Source organism: Xenopus laevis, chromosome 6L, assembly GCF_017654675.1.
Source record: "Xenopus laevis strain J_2021 chromosome 6L, Xenopus_laevis_v10.1, whole genome shotgun sequence".
NCBI classification, from domain to species: Eukaryota; Metazoa; Chordata; class Amphibia; order Anura; family Pipidae; genus Xenopus; species Xenopus laevis.
In genome coordinates, this window is record NC_054381.1 from 140,866,289 (window position 1) to 140,886,552 (window position 20,264).

Consider the following 20,264-nt stretch of genomic DNA (forward strand, 5'->3'; position numbering starts at 1 on the left):
TGAAATTGTATGTGTATTAGGCCTTAGTTACAAATCTGTCCCATTTTTTAATGGAAAAATTTGCAAATCAGTGAGAATTTGAAAAAGGCGTATTTTCACATATATTCATTTATTTGTTTAAGACTTTATTTCCCCACTGCACATATTGTGCTATTTTGGGCTACTTTTGAAGTGCCTCTCTGCTAGTTTTGAAAATTAACTTGGCAATCCGCTCTTTTGAAATGTTGGGAGGTATGGGCATGTGTAATAGGATTTTATTAACTCGTACTGCCTGGTAACGTGTCTCTAGTGCCCTGGTAAAAGAAACATTTGCTTAGTGCTTATAGGTGGACTTCTCTCTGCCCAGTGGCCAGTCTCACACCCTCTCTGCCCACTAAACCGCGCCACTCAAGCTTTCACAGAACATGGAATAGAAGTTTTGACCGCAGCCGGCTCCCGTACATAGTTACGCGTTTCCTAGCAACGGGGGTTGTGCGTTCGGGGCAACATGGCGGAAGATGATCTGGACCGACTTCTGGATGAGGTGGAACGCAAATACTGCGCCCCCAGGATGCATTCAGCGTCTGGCCGCGGGAAGGGAGGAGGCGGCGGGGAGCGCAAAAGGTTCGATTTAGGGCGCGCCATTGACGTGTATTGTCTTGTGTATCAGTTTGAGGTGCAGGCGCTGCTGAAACATTATATGGGGATGGGGCGCTGGAAAGTATCAAATACCCGCGTTACCTACTGAGCCCATACACACAGCTCAGGGAAATCTAATGTGTTTCAGAGGGATTAGCCCTTGCACTCATCTCATTGCGCTAAAATTGCTGCTCTCAACTTCCTGCCCCTGTTTAACGCAAATATGCGGCCCTATTGGCTGTGCTTGTTGCTCAAAGCGGAGGAACCAGGGTTGCCAGGACTAATTTTCAAAACCAGCCAAAGTCAGCTAAAAAAAAAAAAAGAAAACAGCCCAAAACTAGCCACTTCAAATGTAGCCCAAACATAGCACAATATGTACAGTGTAAAAAATAGTCGAAAAAAAATAAATGAATTTATGTGAAAATAAACCATTTCATTGTTGTGCAGATTTCTCAATGAAGCAAAATGGGACAGATTTGCCCCTTGACCAGGGGTGTAACTAGAGAGGGAGGCCCAGGAGGTATAGGTACCCCATAAGGCCATAATACATATACGATTTCAATAGGGATGCACCAAGTGCACTTTTTCGGCAGAATACAGAACTGAATCTGAACCCTAATTTGCATATGCAAATCAGTGAGGGGGAGGAAAAAGAGAACCGCACACAAACTGTGCGGATAAAAAATGTTTTACTTCCTTGATTTGTGATGAAAATCATGATTTTAAGGATTCGGTTCGGCCAGGCACAAGGATTCGGCCGAATCCGAATCCTGCTGAAAATTGTCGAACCGAATCCTGGTTCCGGTGCATCCCTAAATTTCAATAAATATTGGTGAAACAGGTCAACCTCTAGAGATATTGGTGGCCAGCTGATTTTTTCCCCAAAATTATCTGAAATTGAGGAGAGTCACCAGAAAAATAAGGGGAGACTGGGATACAGAGCACTAAATCTGGTAACTCCCGACTACTACACAAGTCAGTCCCGTTGCATCCTGGGTATAGTAGTCTTCCATTAAACTTGGCAGGTGACAAATTGTTAAACAAAAACTACATTACCCAAGATGCTTTGGGAGACACAGGCTTGGCACATTTGGGCAAAAAAAACCTTTGGCTGGTTTCCAAAGTACAGACCAGCCAAAGGCTCAAAAAGTAACCCAAATCCGTACCTTGGCTAGTTTGTACTTTCAAAACCTGCCTGTTTTTAAATTAGTGGCCCAATTTGGCTGGAAATCTGCCAACCTGGCAACCCAGGGAGGAGCAGCCTAAAATGAAAGAAAATAACCACAAAGTTCATCCCTGGGCCCTTGTGCCCTTTGGTTTTCTTTATTGGGGGGGGGCAGTATGAAATGTAATTGAATTAGAGAAGGTTTCAGGGGAACACAACATTAATATTGGCAGAGATTGCTGATCTTTACCTGCTTTGGGCCAATTCTAGATTATATGGAGGGCTCATTAACTATATCCACTACCCAATGTCCCTCAGCCAATGGGATCTGGCACCTAACGAATCAATAATCAAACCAACCCTTGATCAGACATTAGTTGGCAGCTGACTTGTACAGATACAATTTTACTCCTAATACATAATATTGTCACATCCAAACTGCTCATTAAAGCATGGGAGTTCAAGCCAATTCAATCATAGTCCTATTGTTCTGTGCCTTTCCAACATTAGCCTGTGTTTATTTCGTCATTTATCAGTTGCTAGTCCTTTCAGGTCCTACAACACTTAAACCAGTGCAGCGATGCACATTAACTATATAACATACTTATAGAGTACAAACTGGACCATATCACTCTAAAGATCTCCTATTTCCTTATGTATATCATTTCTGTAATGTTGCAGAATAGAAGATGCACCAGTGAAAGCTTCAACAATAGGTGACAGTGTTGATGACTTGATTGAGGATATTCTTAAAATTTCCTGCCACGACGAGACCAAGGTAAGTTCCAACAATTATTCAATTAGTTTACAAGCACATACAGATATGTCTGTGTATATATAATATGAAGAATCTAAAAGCTGCATTTAATTATAGCTGGGTATCAAGAATCAAAAGGTATAATACATCAAATTAAGGTGGTCCACACTCCAGTATCTGTGTTTCTTAAAGTGCTTCATTTTACAAATATCACAAACATTTCCACTTGTGCTAGGAGCCTTTTGGAGTGTGCCATCAGGGGGCACAGGGGGAGGGAGCAGTTGTCCTGGGCCTGGTGTATTTCAAATTCAATGGGGGGGGGCCATACTGCACTTTTTGTATGAGCCGGGCCAAGCATTGTAGCAGAACATGCCGAAGAAGCTGCCGTCGCTGAGGAAAGCAAAGAAGATCACCTTCTGAGGAGGCAAATGACCTGGAGTAAGTTTTATGGAGGCTCTGACGACCATGGTTTGTTTTTTAACTTGTGGGGGGGGGGGACCAAAGTTTTTTGTTTTTATTTAACTTGGGAGGGAAGGCTGACTACCTAAGTCTTTTTTTGTTTTTTTTTTTACTTATATGGGGGGCCTGGCATCCAGTATTTTTTTTTAACTTTTATGGGGGCCTGACCACCAATGTTTTTTTTTAACTTGTCTAGGACACATTGGCCACCAATGGTTATTTTTGTTGGGATTAAATGTCTCTTCTTTGTACATTAGAAATGCAAGTTCTAGTGTAGGCACCTGCTTAAAGTGGTGGTTTACCTTCACTTTCACTTTTAGTATGTAATAGAGTTGCTCATTCTAAGCAACTTTTCCATTGGTCTTAATTTTTTCTAGTTTTTTTAATTATTTGCCTTCTTCTTCAGACTCTTTCCAGCTTTCAAATGGGGGTCACTGACCCCATCTAAAAACAAATGCTCTGTAAGGCTACACATTTATTGTTATAGCTACTTTTTATTATTCATCTTTCTATTCAGTCCGGCGGAGTTCACGGGCGCCATTTTCTTCTCTTTGGTAATTTTTGGAATGAGACCAGTGGAGTGGCGCATGCGCAGTTGGAGCAATTTTCTGTCTTCCGAGAACTGCGAATCACTGGTCTCATTCCGAGGATTACCGAAGCGGCTAAAGATGGCGTTGGTGAAATCCGCTGGACAGAATCTGCACGGAGGGTTAAGTAAAGAGTTAGGGGTATTTTCCCATGGTAGCAGCTAGGCTGGGGGGGAGGAGGGAGGGGGATCTATGTAGGGTAGGGGGGTAGGGTTTTTTTAATTAAGGGTTTGTTTCTCCTTTAACAGGGCAAACAGTGAAACTAAACATGATTTAATTTTCCATCTTCCTGAGAAAATGTGGTAGTAGTAGTCAAATCAAATAACTCTTCAGCATTTAATACAGTTTATAATAAAAGCTCATTATCTGTAAGCCCAAGACACAGGCTACAGCTATGTATCCCAGCAGGAAGTCTACAGAGCCAGTTTGTTTTGAGGTACTGTAGTTTTGATGTCATCATATGTATTTTAACATCCGCTTCTATTAAACATGCAACTAATATTTGCCACTTTACATATATTTTATCTGTATTTATATCAGGCTCAAAAGTCAAGACCACGGAACCAACCTGCATGCAGATCATCCTATCAAATTCATTCTAAAAAGTAAGTTTTGTTTTACAGTGACATGATGGAAGCAACAGCAGTTAGAAATATTACCAGAAATATGTCCCATTACTACTTGTGACTAGGTGGGTTTAGGGAGTCGCATTACTACTTGTGACCAGGTGGGTTTAGGGAGTCGCATTACTACTTGTGACCAGGTGGGTTTAGGGGGTCGCATTACTACTTGTGACCAGGTGGGTTTAGGGAGTCGCATTACTACTTGTGACCAGGTGGGTTTAGGGGGTCGCATTACTACATGTGACCAGGTGGGTTTAGGGGGTCGCATTACTACTTGTGACCAGGTGGGTTTAGGGAGTCGCATTACTACTTGTGACCAGGTGGGTTTAGGGGGTCACATTACTACTTGTGACCAGGTGGGTTTAGGGGGTCGCATTACTACTTGTGACCAGGTGGGTTTAGGGAGTCGCATTACTACTTGTGACCAGGTGGGTTTAGGGAGTCGCATTACTACTTGTGACCAGGTGGGTTTAGGGGGTCGCATTACTACTTGTGACCAGGTGGGTTTAGGGAGTCGCATTACTACTTGTGACCAGGTGGGTTTAGGGGGTCGCATTACTACTTGTGACCAGGTGGGTTTAGGGGGTCGCATTACTACTTGTGACCAGGTGGGTTTAGGGAGTCGCATTACTACTTGTGACTTGTGACATTCTAGCTTGCACTATTGCAGCTAATCTATTGGCAATAAAATGCCTCTGTAACTTTCCTTCTTCTTTAAAGGTAATTACATTTATGCCACTCTTGTAGTTCAGCATTTGGTTATTGCCAGTGTCTCTTTTAGCACAGTTACAGATAAATGAAAACACTGTAATTTTAAAGGGAGTTACAAGAGTGTTTAGTACAGTTAATAAGTGTTTCCCTTAAAGGAATAGTTCAGTGTGAAAATAAAAAATGTGTAAATAGATAGGCTGTGTAAAATAAAAAATGTTTCTAATATAGTTAGTTAGCCAAAAATGTAATATATAAAGGCTGGAGTGAACAGATGTCTAATAAAACAGCCAGAATCCAACTTCCTGCTTTTCAGCTCTATAACTCTTGAGTTAGTCAGCGACTTGAAGCGGGGCCACATGGGACATAACTGTTCAGTGAGTTTGCAATTGATCCTCAGCATTCAGCTCAGATTCAAAAGCAACAGATACGATCCATGTGGCCCCCCCTCAAGTCTCTGATTGGTTACTGCCTGGTAACCAGGGTAACCAGTCAGTGTAAACCAAGAGAGCTGAAAAGCAGGAAGTAGTGATCTGACTGACATGTTATACATCAAATCACTCCAGCCTTTATACATTACATTTTTGGCTAACTAACTACATTAGAAACATTTTTTATTTTGCACAGCCTATCTATTTACGCAGTTTTTATTTTTACACTGAACAATTCCTTTAAAGGAAAAGAAAATGCATATTTACTTGGGGGTGCCAAAAGTTAGGAACCCCCAAGTAATTGTATATACTTACCTGAAACCCCTGCCTGGTTCTCCTATAAGCAGAAAACTGCACCGGCACAGGGTTCTTCCAGCGAGCACCACAGAGCGATCCTCCTCTGGATTCTTCTTTCTTCAAATGTTACTTGGGGGGTGCACCCCCAAGTAAATGCTGACTTTTCTTCTCCTTTAATATCATTCCATGCAGATAAGCATTTGCATCAATTTTCTTGGGATTTCAAAACTGGGCCCCATCCACTGTCCCTTAGTGTGGTAAACTCTGTCTTAAACGATACCATCATGAGATACCATTAAAGAGGTTGTTCACCTTCCAAACAATTTTTCAGTTGAGTTGTTTTTAGATTGTTCACCAGAAATAAAGTGCAACATTTTGTTTCGATACATTTCTCCGCAGCATCTCTGGAGTATAAGCAACTAACAGCTGCTTTTAATGAAACTCAGGGATTCTGCTCAGCAGGGACAAAGATAAGAAATGTATCCACTAAATGTATAAATTTAGAACAGTTTCGAGATTCTGCACCCCCCTACCCCAACTGCTTTAGAAAGGTTTAACATTTGACTTATACTTCAATATTAGAAAAACAGTCACACATAGAAAATAGAAAATAATTATAATGTCTTTATTTTTGTTGAACAATCTGAAACCAACTGAACTAAAAAAAACATGTGTTAGAAGGTGAACGACCCCTTTAACATGATGAAAGGGTGAGTTTGAGGCTTCACATTTATCTGTTTCTAGGGTGAATCTTAGTTTTGTTCTAACCCTTTGTGTTATAATACTACTTCAGAGCAACCCTTATTCGTGTCCGTTTCCACCAATCAATGAGAAAAAAAGCAATTTTATAAGTAGTGTTGAATATGTTGGTCCCAGAATTCCCTCCACGACATTTACTCTAGGTAGGTTTTTATCAAGAATTGCTACTCTCAAGAGGTTACCTCTTTGGCTTGGGACATAATTGCTTATGGTTGATTCATTTGTTTTGTATTGCTTTGTTTTTGTTTCCATAGATGTGGCCCTGTATATGTTGCTGGAAGCAGTATTCCATTTGGAATTGGCACAAGTATATCGGAAAGGTATGTTTTGCATTTAAAATTCCAACAGAGCAGTATCAATTTGTGTGTGTGTATATATATATATATATATATATATATATATATATATATATATATATATATATGTGTGTATATGTATAAGTTGTTGTGCTTCTGTTTGACTCTCCTTTGAAGAGTGACAGCATGGGATCCTCAAAGCAACTCTCAAAAGTTCTGAAAACAAAGATTGTTCAGTATCATGGTTTAGGGGAAGGCTACGAAAAGCTATCTCAGAGGTTTAAACTGTCAGTTTTATCTGTAAGGAATGTAATCAGGAAATGGAAGGCCACAGGCACAGTTGCTGTAAAACCCAGGTCTGGCAGGCTAAGAAAAATACAGGAGCGGGATATGCGGAGGATTGTGAGTGGTTACAGACAACCCAAAGATCACCTCCAAAGACCTGCAAGAACATCTTGCTGCAGATGGTGTATCTGTACATCGTTCTACATTTCAGCACAATCTGCACAAAGAACATCTGTATGGCAGGGTGATGAGAAAGAAGCCCTTTCTGCACTCACTCCACAAACAGAGTCGCTTGTAGTATGCAAAAGCTCATTTAGACAAGCCAGAGTCATTTTGGAACAAACGACATAGACAAAAATGTATTTGGTCATAACAAAAAGCGCTTTGCATGGCGGAAGAAGAACATTGCATTCCAAGAAAAACACCTGCTACCTACTGTCAAATTTGGTGGAGGTTCCATCATGCTGTGGGGCTGTGTGACTAGTTCAGGGACTGGGGCCCTTGTTAAAGTCGAGGGTCGGATGAATTCAACCCGATAGCAACAAATTCTTTAGGAAAATGTTCAAACATCAGTCACAAAGTAGAAGTTACACAGGGATTGGATATTCCAACAAAACAATGACCCTAAACACACTTGGAAATCAAAGTCATTTATGCAGAGGGAGAAGTACAATATTCTGCAATGGCCGTCACAGTCTCCCGACTTGAATATCATGGAAAATCTATGGGATGATTTGAAGCAGGCTGTCCATGCTCGGCAGCCATCAAATTTAACTTACCTGGAGAGATTTTGTATGGACGAATGGTCAAAATACCACCATCCAGAATCCAGACACTCATCAAAGGCTATAGGAGGCGTCTAGAGGCTGTTACTTTTACAAAAGAGGCTCAACTCGAATTCGACCAAACTCGATTCGAGTTTTTTCTCTGAAAAAGCCTCATATGTCAGGAAAGCTGCAAACATTTTGAAATTGGTCATTGGACCTCTCCCATATCTCGAAAATTGAATTCGATTTTTTTAAAAAAAAAAAAACTCGAATTGATTTTATATAATTCCCTAGTTGAATTTGACAGTTTTGACCATAAAAAAATTGTAAAATTCCATTTTTCAATTCGACCCTTAATAAATCTGCCCCTTAATGTCTGAAATGGTAGCTCAAATCTCTCGCCTAAAAGAGACAAAATATAATAGAATAGAAGCCTTTTAACAATGTTGTATTTGAACTGCAAAGTAAATGCTCTATTTTTTTTATAGTGGGTATATTTTCCCTTATGTAGCACATTGCTTGCTTACGTAAGGAGAATGACTCACTCGTCCTCTTTGTGCAGTGTCACTATTCATTACAATCTAGAAGCATCTTATGTCTATGGGGAGCATGTAGAATAAATCCCATATTAAGCCTCTGAACTGCATATGCCGTTATATAAAGACACGTACATGCTACTTTGTATTACATTTTATCTGTAATCGGTGAGGACATGACTAGCCTGCACACCTGTGAATAGGTACAGTGCAAAATTGTATAACCATCAGAAGATGGTGCTATTGTATTAGCCTTGTGTAATTAGAAGATTCAGCACTTAAAGGAACAGTAACACCAAAAATGAAAGTGTTTTACAGTAATGAAAATATCATTTAGTGTTGCCCTGCACTGGTAAAACTGATGTGTTTGCTTCAGAAACACTACTATAGTTCATATAAACAAGCTGCTGTGTAGCAATTGAAAAAAGGCTATATGGCACAGGTTAAATAGTGGATAACAGATAACACCATTATGTTCTACAGAGCTTATCTGCTGTGTAACCTGAGCCTTTCCTCCTTTGAATGGCTGCCCCCATTGCTACACAGCAGCTTATTTATATAAACAATAGTAGTGTTTCTGCAGCAAACTCAGCAGTTTTACCAGTGCAGGGCAACACTGCATTATATTTTTACTACTTTTAAACACTTTCATTTTTTGATGTTACTGTACCTTTAAAACTAAAGCAACCATTTCCCCACCTTCTCCTCAGGCTCATTCAGCCTCTTCATCACCTTGTTTCATGCTGAAGTGATGGATTCTAGGACTTGTCTAGAACAGAGGGACTTCCCAAAAGCCATAACTTCAACATTATACAAATAGTGCTAAATACTCCCCAATGTATGTACTACAACTGGCTCTATTTTCTTGGCCAGAACAGGGATGGTTGTTCACACAGTATTTTAAAATGTTTGTATTTGTTCCTGTAGCTGCCATCTGGTCTGGGCATGCATGGGCTATAGATATTATTTATTAGGTTCATCTTTCAAGCACATTCAATTTGATATTTTATTTAATGTGCCATAGCTATTTATTATGCTGCGGTTGTGAGGTTATATGAACTACCTGTGATCTGAATAATACCCTTGCAATCCAGCATTGACCAGATACTCAGTACTTTTCCCTTTTTTAGTTTAGTGTTTTAAGGTTAGTATTGGATCTCTATCAGGAGTCTACATTCATAGGAGGGGGGAGCTGCAGAATAATCTGGGAGCTGTCCTAAGTGAATAAACATCACACACACTGTAGGCTCTTGACTATATGAACCTCCTGCATAGGGAATTAAATGGAACCAGTCACCCTAAGAAATAATTCCGAATAATTTTTTATCATGTTAGTTGAATAAAATAAAACTACACTACATGTATGATTTAAATTTTGTTTCCTTCAGTCTTGGAATTACACAATGACAGCACGCAGGCAGGAACCATTTTGTGGACACTGTTATTAAGACAGGTTGCGTATCACCCCAAATCTTGTGTATGCACCCAAATGGGGCACCTAATGCCCATACACATTGTCCTACACAATTATAACATATAGTGTGTGGAGGGGGGAGGGGAATGTGGGGAGAGCAGTGACCTGCTGAATGGAAGTGACTGACCCACCTCTATGCCTCAGACATAGCGGCAGGGCAGGTAATATTTCATTGACAGATATTTAAACACCTTTATAACAGGTATGGATGCTTAAATGAAAAAGACAATATGGGTTCCATGTTTAATTTGCAAACAATTTTGTTATACAGCTTTTTATGTGTAAATGACAGGTCCACTTTAAACCCTGAATAGGGAATTTAGCCCTGGGGTAACAGCATTGCACTAATCCTTTGGTGCTCAGCACCTAAATATATCTAGTACCTAAGAATGGTGCTCAAAAGAGCACCTTTAATTGTATTGATCTAATTGATTTTATTGAGAATTTTAGCCCAAAGAATAAGAACTTTTCTTGGTGATATTGGATCAAATAATATAATTTTATTTCCAGAGCTTGTGACCAACTACGCTGCACTGCCTGTGACTTTACCGTAATGATATTCGATGACAGGCAGTGGGATGAATCGTGCGACTACCTCTTTTTCAGGTACGATTACACTGTGATCACATGCCGCTCTATATATTTTTATATATATATATATATATATATATATATATATATATATATATATATATATATATATATATACAGTCCAGGTGTGTATCCGCACTATGACTTGAACAAATGGGTGCTATATCAAAATGTGATGAATAGCGATGAAGAAGATAAGCACTCCAGTATTTCTAGTTAATAATTATTTATTTCACTGTGCATACCAACTTTTCTGTCCACATTTGGACCTTTATCAAGGATTTTGTGCAAGTGTTTTGTGTGGCCGAAAGTGGGCCAGATCTCGATCGGGCATGTTAAAAAAAATCCCATTGGAACGCGGCCGCATCTATGCGTCTATGCGACCACCCGTATCAGATCCATTATGATCTGATGGTTTGGCCCTAGGGGGAGATCCACTTGTTTGGCGACATCGCCAAAGGAGCGGATCTCTACGTCTATGGCCACCTTTAGCGAGTAATATCCAACATTTGCCTTATTGTTACCATTTACTAGTCTGGTATATGTGATTGGTTGATACAGGTTAAAAGGGGTGGTGCACCTTTAAGTTAACTTTTAGTATGTTATAGAATGGCCCATTCTAAGCAACTTTTCAATTGGTCTCATTTTTCTTTATTTATTTTTTATAATTTTTAGTTTATTAGCCTTTTTCTCACTCTTCCCCAATTTCAAATAGGGGTCACTGACCCCATCTAAAAAAACAAATGCTCTGTAAAGCTACACATTAATTGTTATTGCTACTTTTTATTACTAATTTTTCTATTGAGGCCTCTCCTATTCATATTTCTGTCTCTTATTCAAATCAATGCATGGTTGCCAGGGTAATTTGGACCCTAGCAACCAAATTGCTGAAATTGCAAAATGGAGAGCTGCTGAATAAAAAGTGTAATAACTCAAAAAACACAACTAATAAAAAATTAAAACTAATTGCAAATTGTCTCAGAATATCCCTCTTTACATCATACTAAAATTTAACTGAAAGGTGATCAACCCCTTTAATAGACCTGGGTTGTTGCATTAAACCTGTCAATATATTCCTAAATATTCTAAGGAACATTGTTAGTGAGCAGGTAAAGTGTGGTTAGTTGATTAATAATGTTTGTAAATGTGAAATAGTTCATAAATAGTGGATAAAAGGCAGAGTTGGTGACATGGCATAATGTAAGACAAGTTCAAGGGCTGTTAATTTCCTGTACTCAAAATATAAAGCGATTACAATTCAGAAAGTCATTATCTGTTCTGTATGTTACCGCCATGTGTTGAGCTGTCTTATCATTTGGCATTTGACTTTCTACAGGAATAGCATGCCTGACCTCAGCAAGTTGCAACCTAAGCTGAAAAGGAAGAAAGGAGCACGAGCCTATGCTTGTCAGTGCAGCTGGAAATCCGTTCAGGAACTAACTAACATCACAACATACTCACAGCTCCGGTGGGTGTGTGGCAAGCACTCGAAATGATTACTGGCTTCCCCAGGGAAAGTGTTATCAGCGTGTATGTGCCCACCCAGAGACGGCTGAATGCTTCCCAACCATATGGCTTTAGAGTTTAATTGAACACCAAATCAAAAGTATAGGATGGTATGTTAGCACATTAGCAAAAAACAGCTGCAAATACTTTGCCCTTGATTTCTGCTCATGTCTATGGTGATATGGTGAGTTTGTGCTAATGTTTGAACTAAAGCTCGAAAAAGAATATGGCTTAGAATTGCTGTATCTTATAAACGGAAATTACTGTACCAGCTCTGAGGGTCTGCAGCATCATGATACATGTCTACAAAATTATCCACATCTTGAATGTTGTTAGACTGTGTCTTGCATACCAGTAGGGTTGCCACCCAGCCGAAAGTGTTTTAAAATAATGAAAATATCATGTAGTGTTGCCCTGCACTGGTAACACTGATGTGTTTGCTTCAGAAACTCTACTATAGTTCATATAAACAAGCTGCTGTGTAAAAAAAAGCCTATATGGCACAGGTTAAGGGCTATTCCACACGGGGAGATAGCCACGCGTTTGCGGTCGCGGCGACAAAGCGCCGCACCAGTCGCCGCGACCGGCGCAGGCGACAGTTTTGTATGGGCGCCTATGTAAAAACGCCTGTGCTAACCACACGAGGCGATGCGCTTTTCAACAGTCGCCTGAAAAAGCCTGGCGAGGCATTTTCAGGCGACTGTTGAAAAGCGCATCGCCTCGTGTGGTTAGCACAGGCGTTTTTACATAGGCGCCCATACAAAACTGTCGCCTGCGCCGGTCGCGGCGACTGGCGTGGCGCTTTGTCGCCGCGACCGCAAACGCGTGGCTATCTCCCCGTGTGGACTAGCCCTAAATCGTGGATAACAGATAACACCATTGTGTTCTACAGAGCTTATCTGCTGTGTAACCTGAGCCTTTTCTGCTTTGAATGGCTGCCCCCTTATTTATATAAACAATAATAGTGTTTCTGAAGCAAACACATCAGTTTTACCAGTGCAGAGCATTCTATTTGTATTACTTAAAACACTTTCATTTTTTGGTGTTACTGTTGCTTTATGGGACATTACGAGAATGTTAGCTGTAGGTGTAAGCTGATGGTACAGGGCTGATGAATGATTCAGATGCAGAACACAGTGCTTTCTATGCTGTCATTTAATGTAAATAAGAATTCATTAAAAAACTGTTTTGTATAGTGAATTTTGTATTGGTTATGTACAGTGTATATTGTGAGTGGGTCCCTAAGCTCAGTAAGTGACAGCAGCACAGAGCATGTGTAGTAGCATTGGGCTGGTAGAGAACCCTAAAATATAATGTGCAGCATTTCTAACCTACTTCTTTGAGTTATATTTCTCATTTACTACTTTTCCCTTTCTGTAGGGAGGCACTAGTGATAATTTAAAGCATCAGCAGCTAATCTGAGTAAAGAAATCAGAATTATGGCTTTAACCACCGATAAGCAAATGTATTTTACTCTCCATTTTATATTTCCTAGCACTTTATGGCATATACCACAGCAGTGGTAGCAGAAAAGAAGACTGAAGTTTATATATATATATATATATATATATATATATATATATATATATATATATATATATATATATATATATATATATATATATAATACACAAAAGCCATGAATATCTTGCAAATTATATCCTTATAAACGGTGAGTTCTGATGTCATCAGTTATAAACGGTGAGTTCTGATGTCATTTCTGTCACATGACTCACTGAAACTTGTGTATTATAATAAATAAAGTACCCCCAGTTGTAAAATATGAGGATATTAGAAGTTACCTCGGAGTTCCATGACCTGTATAAAAACATATTTATATGGTCATGAAACTCCTCGGTAACTTATAATATCCATATATTTTACAAGAGGGGGTACTTTATTCACTATATATATATATATATATATATATATATGTATGCAGAAAGGCGGCACTCACAGGGTTTTTAGTCAAAAATAAAAAGTTCTTTATTAAATCTCAGAGATTTAATAAAGAACTTTTTATTTTTGACTAAAAACCCTGTGAGTGCCGCCTTTCTGCATACATATACATACCTAAACTCGGCAGGCACCCAGGTATGTACCGAAGTAAACGGTGTGCGCCTTTTGGTCTGTGAATATATATATATATATATATATATATATATATATATATATATATATATATATATATATATATATATATATATATATATATATATATTTAGAAGATTGCCAGGTTACATACAAGCACAAACATTTGTTTCATTGTTTATGAGCAGCAGTCATTACAGTGCATTTGAATAATTAGAAGAAATTCTTTTGCAAATTACTTATTACTGGAGACCTCTATTAAATTCCCATTAATTAAATGCAGGAACACTTATTAGATCAGCTGAGCTGAGCAGCACGATTATTAGATCTGTCTGAAACAACCATCAGTTTCTGTTTTATTTCCTGGCATTTATATAGTCATACATCATTGCCATCAGTCCCTGCCCCAGTGGAGCTTACAATCTATCAGTCCCTATCACATTCACGCATACGATGATCAATTAAGTCAAAAGCCAATTAACCTGCCTGTATGTTTTTGGAGTGTGGGAGGAAGCTGGAGTACCCGGAGGAAACCCATGCAGACATAGGGAGAGCACACAATGAAAGGCAATGATCAGTAAACAGTTAAATGGTGTTAAGTTCCTAGAAGGAATGAGGCATGACTCATAAAATAGCCACTAAAGTGTTAGAGCAGAGACACACGCTCAGATTCGGGGAGATTAGTCGCCCAACGACAAATCTCCTCTTCTTCAGGGAGACTAATCTCCCTGAACTGCCTCCCAGAATGTAAATCGGCGGCAGGATGGCAATCGGTGCGCTTCGTTTCCAAAGTTGCCTCAGGAGGAAACTTCGGAAAACAAAACGATCCGAGAGATTAGTCGCTCCGAAGAAGAAGTGATTTATCGCTGGGTGACTGAATCTCCCCGAATCTGAGCATACAGTGGTGTGAAAAACTATTTGCCCCCGTCCTGATTTCTTATTCTTTTGCATGTTTGTCACACTTAAATGTTTCTGCTCATCAAAAACATTAACTATTAGTCAAAGATAACATAATTGAACACAAAATGCAGTTTTTAAATGAAGGTTTACGTTATTAAGGGAGAAAAAAAACTCCAAATCTACATGGGCCTGTGTGAAAAAGTGATTGCCCCCCTTGTTAAAAAATAACTTAACTGTGGTTTATCACACCTGAGTTCAATTTCAAAGGTTATAAAGCCATTTCTAAAGCTTTGGGACTCCAGCGAACCACAGTGAGAGTCATTATCCACAAATGGCAAAAACATGGAACAGTGGTGAACCTTTCCAGGAGTGGCCGGCCGACCAAAATTACCCCAAGAGCGCAGAGACAACTCATCCGAGAGGCCACAAAAGACCCCAGGACAACATCTAAAGAACTGCAGGCCTCACTTGCCTCAATTAAGGTCAGTGTTCACGACTCCACCATAAGAAAGAGACTGGGCAAAAACGGCCTGCATGGCAGATTTCCAAGGCGCAAACCACTTTTAAGCAAAAAGAACATTAAGGCTCGTCTCAATTTTGCTAAAAAACATCTCAATGATTGCCAAGACTTTTGGGAAAATACCTTGTGGACCGACGAGACAAAAGTTGAACTTTTTGGAAGGTGCGCGACCCGTTACATCTGGCGTAAAAGTAACACAGCATTTCAGAAAAAGAACATCATACCAACAGTAAAATATGGTGGTGGTAGTGAGATGGTCTGGGGTTGTTTTGCTGCTTCAGGACCTGGAAGACTTGCTGTGATAGATGGAACCATGAATTCTACTGTCTACCAAAAAATCCTGAAGGAGAATGTCCGGCCATCTGTTCGTCAACTCAAGCTGAAGCGATCTTGGGTGCTGCAGCAGGACAATGACCCAAAACACACCAGCAAATCCACCTCTGAATGGCTGAAGAAAAACAAAATGAAGACTTTGGAGTGGCCTAGTCAAAGTCCTGACCTGAATCCTATTGAGATGTTGTGGCATGACCTTAAAAAGGCGTTTCATGCTAGAAAACCCTCAAATAAAGCTGAATTATAACAATTCTGCAAAGATGAGTGGGCCAAAATTCCTCCAGAGCGCTGTAAAAGACTCGTTGCAAGTTATCGCAAACGCTTGATTGCAGTTATTGCTGCTAAGGGTGGCCCAACCAGTTATTAGGTTCAGGGGGCAATTACTTTTTCACACAGGTTTGGATTTCTTTTCTCCCTAAATAATAAAAACCCTCATTTAAAAAACTGCATTTTGTGTTTACTTGTGTTATCTTTGACTAATAGTTAAATGTGTTTGATGATCAGAAACATTTTGTGTGACAAACATGCAAAAGAATAATAAATCAGGAAGGGGGCAAATAGTTTTTCACACCACTGTATGTCTCTGCCCTTAGCCTTCTGCAAAGCTTAGTAAAGGGACAAGTTATGCAAAAAGCACAGTAATGGAAACTGTTAGTCATCTGATTTGTTTTCTGTATGAGAATGAACTGAGTCATTGAATGGCTGTCATATACAGTATGTGTGTATGTATATATATATATATATATATATATATATATATATATATATATATATATATATATATATATATATTATTTATAAAGCAGATGCACAGTGGTTAGCTTAGTTGAGTTCTGAGTTCAATTCCAGCCAGAGCTGTATCAGCAAGTAACCAGGTTCATTTACGAGCTGAAAAGTGCAAAACAGTCACATCCTTAGGGGTACATTTATCAAAGAGTGAAGTTAGAGATCACCACAGTCCTCTAGAGTGAAATTCCACCACTCTCTATTCATTTCTAGGGGATTTTGAAAGGCGTATTTATCAAAGGACGAACTTTCACCTATTGATAAATACTAATTAAAAATCCCATAGAAATGAATGGAGAGTGGCAGAATTTCACTCTAGAGGACTGTGGAGATCTCTAACTTCACTCTTTGATAAATATACCCCATATAGTCCATGTGTTAGATGCACTGAGAGGTGCCACGTCAACATCTGTGCTCACACCGTGGGAATTTCAGCTCCAAAGTACATACATTTGTGTATTCGCACAAATCCGCTTCCATTGACTGTATCTCTGCCTGCATTTCTTTGCCAGAGGGGAAACAGTTTAAGAAGGCCATAGACGCAATGATCCAAATGTGCGTATCCTGGATTCATATGATTTTCAGACCGTGTGTGGAGAGTCCCGACATTTTTTGTACCATGGAGATCAGTTGTTTGGTCGGTCGGACAGGTTAAAAGATTTCTGTCGGGTGCGGGTAATATCTCTGCGTGTATTGCCGATCGTATGATTTTCAGTGGGAGACTGTCACTAGCTTTGATCGGACATAACTTTCGTACGATTGCTGTCAGGGGCAGAACATCGGCTCATCTGTTCTTTTACTACTTTATGTGATCAGAATGGTTAGTGATGTGCAAAGTATGAAGTATACACATATACAACACTATGAAACAAACATGCCTGACATTCCCATCAGTTTATGAGAGCAGGGAATGGCTCTTTACACAACCACAAGTGTTACTAAAGGTTTCAGGAACTTATAAAAGAAAACACTTTTCCCCTTCTGATTATAATAGTATTTGTAATGACCCCAGGACGCTTGACAAAGGGGCGTGCCCCGAAACATTGCACTGCATTATTAAAATTGCAAGGGCTTGCCCTGCTGAACAAACTCCTGTGTGCCGGTGATCTTTCCACATGACCCCAGGACGTAACTACTAGTGTTGCCACCTTCTGTCCTGTGGAAATCTGGGCAAGGGGGTGGAGCCTTGATGTAATGGGGGCGGAGGGGATGGGTCTGTGACATGGCAGTAGGGTTGCCACCTGTATTTTACCGACCTGGCCGGTAAAAATTATGGTTGGTCCCAAAGTTATTAAAGGGGACCCGTCACCCAAAAAAAAATATTCAAAATCCTATTTTATCACATTAGTCAAGCAAAATGAACTTTAATTACACTATATAAATTATTTGAATCTTGTTTCCTTTAGTCTGGGAATTCATAATTATAACAAGCAGGTAGGAGCCATTTTGTGGACACTGTTATTAAGATGAGCCTTGTATCATCTCAGAATCTTGTTTGTGCACCAGAATAAGGGACCCGGTGTCCATCCCCATGCCCTCGCTACACAATTAAATGGTAAAGAGAACAGGGGAATATGTAGAGAGCACTGACATCTAGGAAGTGCTGAATGGAAAGTGAAAGTAATTGTCTGCCCCGCCTCTATGCCACGGGCATAGAGGAAGGGCAGACAATATTTGATTGACAGCTGAGATTTTTAAATGAGCTTACAACAGCTATGAATGCTTTAATAAAAAATAGAAATTGGATTTAATATGTTTAATTTGAAAAGGACTTTTATTATACAGATTTTGGTGTCTGGGTGACAGGTCCACTTTAAAGGACCAATAACAGCAAAAAAATGTTTTTTTCTAAATTTCGTTAGTATGCTAAGAAAAAAGACACCAACACATATTAAACTTTAAAGTCGCTATGTCTTTATTAAGAAATAACTTACCGAAACTCCGCTTGAGCTCCTCTTCAGAAAAGGCGATGGCGAGTCATCGCGCGGCGCTCCATTTCTCCTCCCTGCTTTCCTTATAGGAGATAGCCAGGGAGGAGAAATCGAAAGACGCACGATGGATCGTCGCCCTGTCGCCGTTTTTGAAGAGGAGCGCAAGTGGAGTTTCGGTGAGTTATTTCTTTTTTTAAAGGTTATGTTTTATTTGCTGTAATAAACATTACAAAAAAGAAAAAATTATAGTAATATATCAATAAACATGTGTACAGTTGAAACACGTGTCACTGGTCCTGAATTATTTGCTTTCAAATGGTGCAGCATAGATTGAGGGTAAGTTATTATCAGAAGTCATTACGGGTATGTAAGCATATGTATTATCCGGTTGCATGATAATTTCTTGGTTGCACGCCCGGGCCCATTTCCCACCAAGGACTCCATATCTTTTGAAATGTGCCTCTTGCATCATGGGTAAGCCTTATTTTGGGTATAGTTGAATCAACTAGGTTAATCCAGGAGTCTTTTGTGGGAGGGGTAGGTCCCATCCAGTGCATAATCACACATTTTTTAGCATAGAATAATAATGCTCTAAACCATAATCTTGCACAGACAGTGGGTACAAGGTGTTCCACTACACCCAGGAGACAATGGGGGAGAGTATATATGGGAATTCTAGTGTGTTCGCTAACGAGGCCATTACTTGCGACCAGTAAGCATTTATTACTGGGCAAGACCAGATCATGTGTAGAAAGTTGGCTTCTGGAGTTCCACATCTGGGGCAGGAGTCATTGTCCTTCTTACCCATTGCCTTTAGTTTAAGCAGGGTGGTATAGAGTTGATGGAACACCTTGTATTGTATCAGTCTATCCCTTATTGCTATTAAGCTTTTATACATAGTTTCTGTTGCCTCGTCTCAGTCATCCTGGGACAGCTCTGGAATGTTAGTTTTCCATCGTACCTGAGCTGTATGGAATGGAGGGGGGACACTGGCTAGAAGATTTCTGTATAGCCTGGACACCAACGTTACCGTTTGTTCAGCTATGAGGGTCTCTTCAATTGTCATTGTGGCAAGGACAGGAGAAAGTGTACCAAACTGGGCCTTAAAAGTGTGCCGAATTTAGAAATATCTAAAAAGTGGGAGGTTCTGAGAGGTGCATTTGGCTTGAAGTTCAGTATGTGAAGGGAAGGTACGGTTTTGCAAAAGAACGCCCAGGTATTTAATGCACTGCCTTGGCCAGTATAGGAAGTCCTCTAGGTTTCGGAAGTGAAGTAGGTTGGAGTTGCCCCATAATGGTAGTGGGTTTAGACGTATAGGTCCTTTCTTATATATTTTCAACACTTGGGTTGAAATGGTGGATGGCAGACTGCCTGCGTCCAAAATTTTCCAATGGGGAAGATTTTTAAGTCCTTCCAGTGACCCTATTATATTTGCATGTAGCGCCATATTTGGGTTATATGGGTCCGGATGGTACCACCAGTGCAGGTAATACACTTGGGCCGCTACGTAATACAACTGGAAGTTGGGTAAAGGGAGTCCACCATCCTCCCTCTCCGATGTCAATTTCTTCCAGGCAATTCTCGGTACCTTACGGTTCCATTTAAAGGAAAGTATCAATTGGTTGATTTTTTTAAATACTGATTTGGGAATGTATACGGGGGTATTATGGAGGTGGTATAGAAATTTTGGTAAATAGATCATCTTGATCAGGTTTATTCTCCCCCACAAAGATAGGGGGAGATTAGCCCAAACCAGTAGATCAGATTCAAGTTTTGAGATTATGGGATCAAGGTACTCTTGTATGTACTTTGATAGATTTGTTTGTATGTGGAGGCCAAGGTAT

The 20,264-nt window shown here is 39.8% G+C and overlaps 1 protein-coding gene across 1 annotated transcript; it reads left to right on the forward strand.

Moving 5' to 3' along the window:
* The first annotated feature begins 402 nt into the window (after nt 1-402).
* Nucleotides 403-12,335, forward strand: c8orf37.L (chromosome 8 open reading frame 37 L homeolog). The gene is made up of 6 exons (XM_018268169.2): nt 403-603; nt 2,465-2,561; nt 4,127-4,191; nt 6,659-6,724; nt 10,273-10,368; nt 11,690-12,335. The coding sequence occupies exons 1-6, from the start codon at nt 488-490 to the stop codon at nt 11,847-11,849; spliced, it is 600 nt and encodes a 199-aa protein (XP_018123658.1). The 5' UTR covers nt 403-487; the 3' UTR covers nt 11,850-12,335.
* Nucleotides 12,336-20,264: the final 7,929 nt, after the last annotated feature.